The sequence below is a fragment of the Phyllostomus hastatus genome, unplaced genomic scaffold (genome assembly GCF_019186645.2).
Source record: "Phyllostomus hastatus isolate PE091 unplaced genomic scaffold, TTU_PhHast_1.1 phas_contig_86, whole genome shotgun sequence".
In the NCBI taxonomy this organism is placed as follows: Eukaryota; Metazoa; Chordata; class Mammalia; order Chiroptera; family Phyllostomidae; genus Phyllostomus; species Phyllostomus hastatus.
The window spans coordinates 80,183,523-80,194,805 of record NW_025333977.1 but is presented as its reverse complement, the minus strand read 5'-3'; the positions used below and the strand labels follow the sequence as shown (position 1 = coordinate 80,194,805).

At 41.2% G+C, this 11,283-nt stretch overlaps 1 protein-coding gene across 1 annotated transcript in view; it reads right to left on the bottom strand.

The window, feature by feature from the left end:
• Window positions 1-6,685: 6,685 nt before the first annotated feature.
• TMPRSS7 (transmembrane serine protease 7) overlaps window positions 6,686-11,283 on the bottom strand; it is a 39,277-nt gene continuing 34,679 nt past the window's right edge. The window contains exons 16-18 of the mRNA XM_045851700.1: window positions 10,360-10,628; window positions 8,672-8,808; window positions 6,686-6,856 (exon numbers count right to left, since the gene is read on the bottom strand). Of these exons, the coding sequence (XP_045707656.1) occupies window positions 6,686-6,856; window positions 8,672-8,808; window positions 10,360-10,628 (577 nt within the window). The remainder of the gene's footprint in view (window positions 6,857-8,671; window positions 8,809-10,359; window positions 10,629-11,283) is intronic.

Genomic DNA, 11,283 nt, shown 5'->3' with positions numbered 1-11,283 from the left:
GGTGGCTCACTCTCCGCCCCGGGCGGGTGGGACACGGGGCAGGACGGGGCTGCGGGCGGGGCCGCGAGCACCTGAGCAGAGGAGAGGAGGGCTGTTTTTCTGGTTTGTTCAGGGCGCAGCCTGCACTGCGGTTCCCTGAGCTTGCTGATAGGAAGCCGAAGCTGAGCCGACGGGCTGGCTGGCTGGCTGCAGGGCTGAGACACGGATGGCCTGGCAGCGCCGTGCCGCCGAAGAAAGTTGGCATTCCACCGCCAGGAGCTGTCTGTTTCTGGGACGTGACCCAGCTTTCGCTGCCTAGCAAAAGTTCGTTCCTTTAATCAACAAATAACTATGAAGCAGCATTTGCTGCCGGCATCGTGCGAGGTCCTGAGCATATGAAGATGAATAGTAATGTACAAGAACACACTCCTGCCTTTTTTAAGTCCAGGGGCAGGCAAAGACCGTGTCCGTGGTGGAGGGGACAGCTGGCCCTGGAGCCAGACTGCCCAAGTGACTTCCCTCTCACAGGGCTCCTCACTGTGAGACCTTGGGCGTCAGTGTCCTGATCTGGAAAGTTGGCATAATATTAGTACCCACCTAATGGAGTTGTTGCCAGAGTTCAAGGAGTAGATGGATGTCAGTGAAACAGTCAGAACAATGACTGACACATAGTGAATATTCATAAATACTGTCTATTATTTTCTACATTTGGAAACAGGAATAACAGACAGCCCCACAACCACATACATGCCCCTACACACCTTGGGGAGAAAGTATACATACCCACACACAATCCATAGTTCACAACTTCTGGTTTCAGGACCCTGGAATTATGTTTGCTAAGCTGGGCATGTACTGATTCTGTCCAGCTGCAGTTGAGAGCAGGTTTGCCTCCCTGCTTCCCACCCCTGCCCCCAACACACACATTGAGAGCAGCTTGAGGTGTGGACAGGATGCATATAAACAAGCTCCACTTCAGAAGATGTTGACCTGTGTCCATAAAGTCTGGCACCCTCACTGTCTGTTCAGACACTGCCTGGATATTAGGTCTCTAGCTGTCTAGTACCTGCTTCCAGGTCATCTGGACTTTAGACTCACTCCATCTGCCTGCTGGATAGGGCCCTGCTGATTGCAGTCACTCAGCTGCTGGCCTGCCCTGACTTCTGCTTTCTCTGCTTTTTTATATTAGAGGCAGATCCTGCAAGAATCGACTACATTCTCAGCCGGGAATTTTTTTTTATGAAGGAGCAGGGTTAAAGAAACCAAGAAGGGGTGTTGAGGCACCTAAGGAGTAGCACCAGCAGAAAGCCATCATCACCCTGAGGCCTTACTGGACCACTGAGGAGACCCTCCTGATAGAATCTGTAGTCACAAAAGTTGCCACCACTGTCAGAACAGCAGCCAAGCAGAGAGGAATGAATATTCTCACCTCTCTCCTGAACTGCCAATCTGCTGCCTGAGACTCCTACTAGAAACTGGTGATTTAGACTGGGTTCTAGCCTCCTGGGATTCAGAGCACAGAATGAATCTGGGGTGCAAAAAGAGAAGACCCTGAAAGTATACCTTTCCCTGCAATGACTGACATATAGTCTCTCCTCTCAGACATTCAGTAGTCAGTAGACCCCTCTGGTCTGACTGGATTCCTCCTCCTGGCAGGCCCTTTCCCAGCCTATTTTATTGCCACCCCCACTTCTTTGTATGTGATGTTCACTCTGCTAGAAATGTTTGTCCTCCCACTCCAACCCACTTTCTGCGTGGACAACACCCATTTACCTTTGAATCCTAGCTGAAACACGGTTTTTCTACTAAACCTTCTCTGACTCCCCTCCTCCACCAAAAGTTATCCATACTCTTCTCTGCTACCAATACCTATTGTACTTGTGCTTAATATGCCACATATTTAGTCCAATTTAATTTAACAAGTGGTACTGCATGCTTGCTATGTGTCAAGCATTCTTCTGGATGCTTAGGTTATATATGAAGAGATAGGTGAATATAAATGAAGCTTATATTTAATGAGGGAATCAAACTTAATAAATAATGTTTCTAGAATGTTGGAAGGCAATGTGTGCTGTGGACAAAAAAGTAAATCAGAGTAACAGAGGCCAGAGTGCTGAGTTGTGAAGGTTGGGGGAAAGGAAAGAGTTGAGACTGTAAATAAGGCAATCGAGGTACACCTCATTAAGAAGGTGAAATAAGTCCTGGGGATGTAATGTACAGTGTGGTGACTATAATTAATAATACTGTATTGCATGTTTGAAAATTGCTAAGAAGCTTGAGAGCAGGATGACAGCTGGGGCTGTGGGTGAGGGACTGAGCAAAAAGGAAAAAGGACTCATGGACATGGACAATCGTGTGGTAATTGCAGTGAGGAGGACCGTGTAAGGGGACTAAATGGTAAGGGGAAAACATACCACAAAGGTTAAAAATAAAATATTTAAAATTTTTTTAAAGTTTTATTGTGAGAAAAAATTTGTACCTATGTATGGCGACAGATGTTAACTTGACTTACTGTGGTAATCATTTTATACAAATATCAATTACTTATCTTGTACACCTGATGCTAATGTAATGTTATGTATTAAATATGCCTTGTTTTTTTTAAAGGTGAAATTTGAACAGAGAGTTGAAGGTGGTAAGGGAGTTAGTCAGCTGCTCAGGTTGCAGAAAGAATAGGGAACTCCAGGACAAAGGGCCTGACACTGGAACCTGTTTGACTTTTACTCCTTGAGAATCAGGAAAGAGGCCAGAATGGCTAACGTAAAATATGACCAGTAAACTTTTTTTGTCTTTCTTCTTTATTGGTTAAACTTTGGAGGTATCTATGTGTACCAACTATTTAGCTCAACATCCAGCACAGTGTCCCCTATAAGTGTTGGTCAACTCAAATAATATTCTCAGCAGTGATGGTTTGCTAGGCCCAGGGCCCAAGACCCCAACTAGCAGCACCAAGACCTCTCAAACGTGACTCCCATCTTTCCCGGGGCCCAGATGACCTTTCTATTGGTTCCCTTGTTGACTGTGGGATCTCACCCTCAGTGGGAGATTCCCTGTCTTGTCCAATGGATTGCAGCTATCTTCCAAGCTATCTTTTCGTGTGGACAGATGCCTAAAATCATCTTCACTCCCCCAGAGGATCAAAAAGCTTTTTTTTCCTGTCACAAACACACTCAAAACTAGACCTCCTCATGCCTTCTAAGTGTGGCAAAACAAAGTTTGTGTGTTTTGTAACCTATACCACATTCCCAGAATTCCATGTGCCTAACTCCTGTACGCAGTTGGCATCCACAGAGTAGTATAGGTTTTGAAGATGGGCAGAGTTAGAACTCTCGCAATCCAGGTGTTCTTGGGCAAGGTGTTTAATGTGAAATTCTTGCCTCATTGCAAAATAAGTCCTACTCAGTAGAGTTAGGAGGATTAAATAAAGCAATTAAAGTAAAGCATTTATTACTGTGCCTGGCTATTAGCAGAGACTCAGTAAATATTCTCTTACTTTCCATGAGCATAAGTATCTTTGCAACTGATACTCACCCATGACCTTTAGCATCCAGCAATAACCCTTGATTCAATATATTTTCTTTCAATATTATTTTGTGTTAATGTCCTGCCATATTTTCTTGATCACAGATACTTGCTGACACCTCCCAATATTACCTGAACCTCTTAAATTCTTACTTGCAACCGGTTCCTGATTTCTTGTAACTGCAGATTTCTTCATCTTCAGACAGCTGACCTAGAATGTAGATGAGCATCCCAGCCTCCACGGGAGGACCTTTTTTTATCCTCCTAGGCTGGCTGCAAAGGAAGGATTCATAACAAACTAGAAAGGAATGTTTCTTCCTGGAGGTAGAACTGAGTTTAGGTTAAACAGTTCTTGATGAAAGTTAAGAATTAGTGAATGAGGAACCAAATTCTACTTGGATTTCTTTGTGCAATTTCTTCAAAATCTATTCCTATGGGGGTAGCTTTTTAAAGGAATTGCTCTTTCATAAATACTTCTTTAAACATCCTTTTTAAAAATGTAGTGTTCTTGCAAAATAATCATTTTTAATGTAATAAAATTATTTCTGACTTAATTTCTTTAGTTTGTTCAAGGAGTTAAATGTAAATAACATTAAAAAATTAAAACCTACTTGTTTCCAAGACTTGCAGACCAATATAAGATTTTCAATTTTGCTTTTCTTGTCATAGTATTTGCCCTTCTTTCTCTGCCCTCTTTAAGAGCAAATAATTTCCCAAATGATTATCTTATAACCCCCCCAAAAACTAACATCATCAAAGTGACATCACCAAAGCACCAAAGCATCTTATTACCTTCAAACAGATCTGTGCTCTTGAAAACACAACAGCTTGTACTTACATGTTGCCAGAACATCAGAAATTGAGTCAGCCTCTCAGGCTAATCAAAAAGCAAACAACTCAAAAATAATTTGTTGGCTTGTGATGTTTCATTTTGCAGCTTTTGAAGCACTTGTGAAGAAGGATATGAATCCCTACAAATTCTTCCTTCTTGGAAACACTGTTGTCTAAGTGTAAGAAAGCCATTCCACTCTGCCAACTAAGCCACTCTTAGGATTTGCCTCTATTCACACCCTTGCAAGAATGAAGTGGACATTTCCATACAGTTCAGGTTCTCAAGGCATCTTGGCATGAAATAGGCAAGTAAGTTAGGTTGGTGTTTCTCAACCTTTTCCCCACCTCCGCACTGCTGAGGAATATGGTACACTCTCACATTTGCACCAGCAAGTGTTTAGAGTGGTAGCATGTATGTGTGGTTTGAAAACTCCCTCTGAGGAACCTAATAAATTTCGCCAGCCCTCCTCCTTCTCCTAATTGAGGTCACAAACTTATGCAAGGTTTTGGTGTGTAGCAAATCTTCTTAGAAATGGCCAAAAGTAAAAAGTAGAAATCACTTAGTATCTAGGTCCCAGGAATACCAAGCAAAATAAAGGTAGACTTTAAAAACTGTTGGACTAATCTGCTCTTTTACACAGCAGATTCAGTGTCTGAGCCCCTTCTTGTGAATTAAGTGATACACTTGGCCCTCTGAATGCATTATGCCATAGCCAATTTACTGAATCCTTAGAGACCTATTTAGGAAGGTATCGTTCTTTCTGAATAGGTCTCTAATGTTTTATCCAAAGTGGTTTATCCTTTATCTGAGGGAAACAGTTTTTCAGCAAATCAAAATATGTTTGGGGTACTGGAAAATATTTACTGTCTTAAGGAAATCATATCACCATCAATCTTTCTGCCTGATCCAGGGCATGATGCCTTTTGCTCTCCCTCCTTTTAATGTTACGTTAAGATTTTCTGAGGTCCTACAAAAACCATTTTTATTATTCTGGACCCTAATTAAAAATAGCGTTATTATTACTCCAACTTTGTCACAGGGAAAATAAAAGGTATCATTTTTCCCCTTTCTGCTGTTTTCACCTGGCTGGTGGTACTGTTAACCTGACTCCTGTTAATAAAAAGGTTACTCTGAGATCAAGTGTGAAACCCTCTAAATGAAGACAAATCAATAACTATGATGTGTTGAGTACATACTATAGGTTTACAACTACGCTAAGTACTAAAAGTCTCTGAAATTCTTGGCAATTGGAATTTAATAAAAGAACCAAAATTCAGATGGTAATATTTCTAGAAAATTTCACGTTCAAAGCAATCATTCAAAAATTCCCTTGCTTTCAACTGCTGACCAGAGTTACTGCATTTCCTTAATGCCATGCAAGTGTTTTCAATCCAACTACCATGAGGCTTCATTCTATTTTTTCAGCGAAAATTACTGTCAGTTCTCTTAGTTGGTTGATTAATTTCTCTGAACATAATATTACCATGTGCCATGGTTAAAAGAAGTTTACTATGATATGATCAGACAAATCTGAATTGGAAAGCAACAATATACTGTAGTTTTTGAACTATAAAATGCACTTTTCCCCAAAATTGGAAGGAAAGGGGGGTGCGTCTTATAGTCTGAATGTAGCTTATCTGGCTTGCTGTGGGGGGAAGGTGGTGGTGGAATGGGGTCACAGGTTATTAAATATTATACATTTTTTGCTTCAACATTTTTTTCATTGGGAGTAAAAGGGAGAAAACTGTGCTTGAACAATGATTAAAATGAAATAAAAAAGAAAAAAATTTTTTTCTATTTTCCTCCTCTAAAACCTAGGTGCGTCTTATGGTCTGGTGCATCCTATAGTCCTAAAAATATGGTAGGTACTTCCTCTGTTGATAACTGAGCTTAGTTTTACTTGGATTTGTGAAGGAGACATTTTTTGTGTATTTAAGTTCATTAGAACATTAAAGATCAGGCATGTTGTTTTCATGAATTTGTTATTTCAATAAATCAGATTTGCCTAAAACCTTATAAGTAGCCATACCTTGAGGAAGAACATAAAGAACGAATATCTTACCATCTCATCCATTTCTGATCTTATTTTAGAGGCTTAGTGCATAACAATACCTGATATCTCTTCCATTTCTAAATCAATGGCCTTTAATGCTTGAGAATGAATACAGTTATATCTTTAAGCCAATGTTTTAGGGAATAAAATACATTGTTCTGCTTTTCAATAAATGTCAAATCTATGTAGTCTGATGTTTGCTGAAGAAAAAAGTACATGTCTCATTTTATTTATAATTACTGCAATCTTTTAAAAATAATTTATCGCATAAATTACAGTCACAAACCCCACTTGTACTGTTACAAAAGAGAAGGGACGTATTTCTGAATCCAGGGAACAAAGTTCGACACCCTCGTGTAAACGCCAGGGAAGTTTGGTCTTCCGCACCCATGTCCCCAGCTGACGATGCCAGTCAGAATCCATTTCCCATCACTTTTTCTTCGACAAGATAAGGGTCCACCCGAATCTCCCTACAGAAAAAGATAAGTATGAAGTACATTTGCCATTAATTTTGTCATCAATATATCTAATGGGTTGTGTTCAAAACTCCCATTCTGACAGGTTTTGCTTGACTATGCAATTACTATGTAATTTGGGCAAATGTGAAAAAATAATGTGCACAAAAAAAGAGAAACAAATAATGTGAAATTTCTAATGTCATTTTAGAATTATTCTTCTTATAATCTAAATGCTGTATTCATCACAAGAAACTTAATTTTTTAGACCAAGAGTAACATGAGAATATTCTTGCAGGGGAAAAGCTCTTATATGTGCCCCCAAAATAATAAACCTCAACAGTAATAATAATAATTAGGTAATATTTAATGTGAGCTATGTGCTAAGCACTGTTTTGGGTCATTTAATCTTCACAGTAACCTTATGAGGCATGGTTACCTTGGAAGGTTGACCTCTACCTGTAGCCCACGCAACTTTAGGATTTGGCACATGGTCCCAAGGAAGACAGTGGAGGTAACCTTGTGCACTTAGCCAGGTCCAGTGAAGCAACCCTAAGGATCACTGTCACAGCTGTCACAGGTGTATCATCCTCACTTGAGAGTCCCTTCTGATATCTCAACTCCATAAAGCAAAAGTGGAAAACATTCAAAGAATAAAGTAATTCCTACAGTATTCATAAATTAAATTATAATATCTAGATTTTTATTTTCTCATTTTGGTGAATAAGAAACGCTGTAATGCACTCAAAGGCAAAGATAAAAAAGCATTTGAAATTTGCACTTGTATCCCACCCACACAATTCTAAACCTGATTTAGGTAAATTCCGACTAGTAGAGAAACTGGACTCTTTTTATTTTAACTGTTGCCACACCAACTCTACTAAGTTTAATTTAACCCATAGCCCCTTGTGGCTAGGTGGAAAAGTACTACAATTGACTAGCTGAATTGACTAGGACATAGTATCTTATCATTAGAAAAACAAGTGTTCAAGTCCTAGGTCAGGCATTTACCAACTAGCTGTGCGGACTTCGGTAATTTACTTATCCTCTTTATGTCCTAGTTTCCTCTTCTGTACAATGAGGGTATAAGACTAATTTGAACTAATCTACATAAAGGACCCAGCACAGTGTGTGACAAAATGGGATTTCAGAAGATAGAAATCTTTATTAAATATAATAAAGGTGAATCTCTATGGCATGGTGGCTAGGGTTGTGAAAAGATGTGAGGGCAGCTCCCACTGTCCTCCTAACTCTATAAATCACCTGTTCACTTTTTGGAAATCATTTAGCTATCTGCATAGATTGGAATCTGAAGCTCAGAGCATTGTCCCCACAAAAGTGACCTCCAACTATACTACTGTCAGGAGATGACAGGGGTGATGAGTGTCCTCTGTCGCCTCTCCCAGTCCTCTTTCCTTTCCCTCAACCTATGTCAAAGGAGTCATTGAATAAAACCTTGTTACTTCACAAAGTAACTGGTTGCTGCTAAGGTAATAGGTAGCAACCCTCATACACTCGTGTGTGTGTGTGTGTGTGTGTGTGTGTGTTGCTTTGTTCTTTTGTTCTTGGTTTTAAGAAAATCATGGCAGAATGATAAATGCTGACTTCATTCTCTAAATGTTGGGGGGGAATACATGGGGACTAGAAAACTGAGTTTTCTAGACCCAATTATGTAATCATCTTTCTGTGATCTTAGACAGTTGGATTACAATGAATGTCTGAATTTAGCAAAGCACAAGTTAAGTTATTTCCCAGTGTTGTGTAGACTAAGTGTGGAAGCATTTATGGCAAGTATAACATGTCAGGCAAGGGAACAGCAGGATGACTTACTCTGCAAGCATCTCTCTTGCCTGACATGACGCCCGCGCAGAGCATCCGTGAAGTGATGATCCCATAGGTGGAAACACAGATGGTTTGGTCAATGAGCTCTACCTCTGCTTGCTGCAAAACAGGGGAGCCCTTATTGTCTGGAAAACATATTGGAAGCAGAAATTATGGAAATGGCTATACTTATTCAGGGTTTTATTAAACAATTTACTCATATTATCTTCTTTCATCCTCAATAATAATTTTTTAGATAAATTCTATTCTGATCCCTACTTTCCTAATGAAGCCATGGAGTCTTGGGAGGTTAAAGGATTTGTCCAACGGCACTCAACTGGCAAGTTACAGAGCAGAATTCAAATCCAAGGCTTGACTCGATCACCTGAGCTTCTGTGCCATTCTCCTTCACCATGTCTTCTGCATTCAGGAGAACCGAGTCAGCAACAGTTATTACCAATACTTACTCGTCAAATGAAGCAGCATAACTGATGTATGGGAATGTCTGGGAAGCTATAAACACACAGCACTTTGGCTGGAGCTTTTTCACTTCTTTTTTAACCTGTGTGGCTAAGGTGGCTCAGAAAAATGCACACATACATTCATGCTTATACAGCAAGCTGGTCGAGTAGACTGTTTCCTCCTGTGACATGTGATCATGTCATTAAAGTCCTGTTAGGTTATGAGTATTCAAGCAGTTAGCTGATTTCTCCCATGAGTCTACTGAGGCCTCAAGAAGCGCAAACTGGTGGTGAAGATCATAGCTTCAATAACTAGGTAAAGGCAGTGAGCATTTGAGAAGCTGCCCGCAATGAGTCTTTAGTTCATTATTCAGGACGGTTTTTCTGCAATGTACTCGTAATTCCAGTTTGGTCCTGGAAGGAGGTTTGTGCAGCTTCCACTTACTCCCCCACCACCTGGGTTCTCTGCCCACTCTGAGATGGCTGGGAGGTAAAGAGTAAGTATTAGCACTAACTCTTGGGGAGACATTCACCAAATTTTGGGTTTTTCTCTTCACTATATATTTAGAAGCAGCCATGAGTCCTAGACCATGGAAGACCTTGGCAGGGCAGATGCAGTCTACCTTATCAGAGACTCAGACTCTTGTGCATAATGAAAAAGATGCCCCTTCTGGCTGGAGGAAATTTAAAAAGCCACCCCCTCTCAGTAGACCAATTCTAGGCTGATGGAGAAGCAAAGGGTAGGCTGGATTTCAGCCCCCACTCTCATCGCCTTGGTTAGTTTTCCTGTGTGAGACATACTTGTATAATCCTCCAGACAGCTGTCTATGAGTTGGTACACTAAGGGGTGTGTGTGTGTATTCTTCCCTCCTTTATGAAAATGAGCCCCTTGTTTGGGTGAAAAGGGAACCTAAAAATAAGAAAGAATTGCTTGCTCTTTTACATTGGAAAACCTAGCAAACACCTTTGAGTTTAAAAGGCTATCTACTCAGTCCTGCCTTTCTCATAGGTGTCACCCTCACCCCTTATGAGGTGGGTTCTGTTTCTTTTGGAGGTAAAGGTAAAGCATCATAAAATAGAAATAATAATAGCATCCTCCATTCTACCTCTCAGAGTTGTTAGGAGGCTCAAATGAGACCATGGATGAAAACCCTGTCTATGAACACCAAAGCACTACCACAGCGAGAGTTATTATTATCTTGAGAGGAAGAGCATGGCCGTTCACCCCACACACACCTGCTTCGTGCCTTCGCCCCCAGCCGGTTACCCAGCACTTTTCCCCACTGCGTACTTTCTGGCCTGCGGGAGGGATGCATATTGGCTGAATGAGCTGCTTCAGAGTCTCAGGCCAGGCGATGCTAAGCTGTAGCAAGGCAATATCATAGTCAAAGGTCTGGCTGTTATAGTACTCATGGACTACAATTCTTCTCACTGGGGAGACGAACTTGGCATTCCCCTGCACATACATCCCGAGGTGAGCGGTCCATGGCGTGGGGTCTGACAGCCTGGTGGAGAAGGAATGAGGCATGAGGTCAGTGGCTTAATGAACCACACATGGTGAAACCAGCACTCAGAGAGATGAGGAAAGGGAGGCCTGATCCTCAGTCCCTCCCTGTCTCAGATCCAGTGACTACACTGGCTCTGTCCATGTACATGGCAAGAACCACTTCTCTGAGCCTCCCTTGTCTCCACAGTAAAGCCAGAGATAAAGTCAGGTATAGTAAGGGTGGTGAATGATAGCTCTGTACCAGGAAATTCTCTCAGCAACATCCTAAGGGAATGTTTTAGATTTTCTAACCACTGGTATTTCACAAACCACACACAGGCCAAGAATGTTAGTGCCTAGAACTAATATTATGTTCTTCCTATTGATGCTGACAGCAGTACTGGTATTTGATGGAGACAGCCAGGCCCAGTAAGACAGTGGTCTGGGAAACCTTTTGCAAATTCAAATGATATGAATACCATGATAGATTAGAAATCAATGTGTTATAAACAGGAATTTAAAGAAATTCTTTTTTGTAAACTATCAGAAGCTTTGAAGATCACTGCCCTAATGCTCAGGCATGACCATTCATGGGGGCCACACTTCCTCTTAGTCCATCCATAACCCTCCCCCTGACCCCCGTGGCCTTGCACAAAGCCACCAAGGGTCTCGTA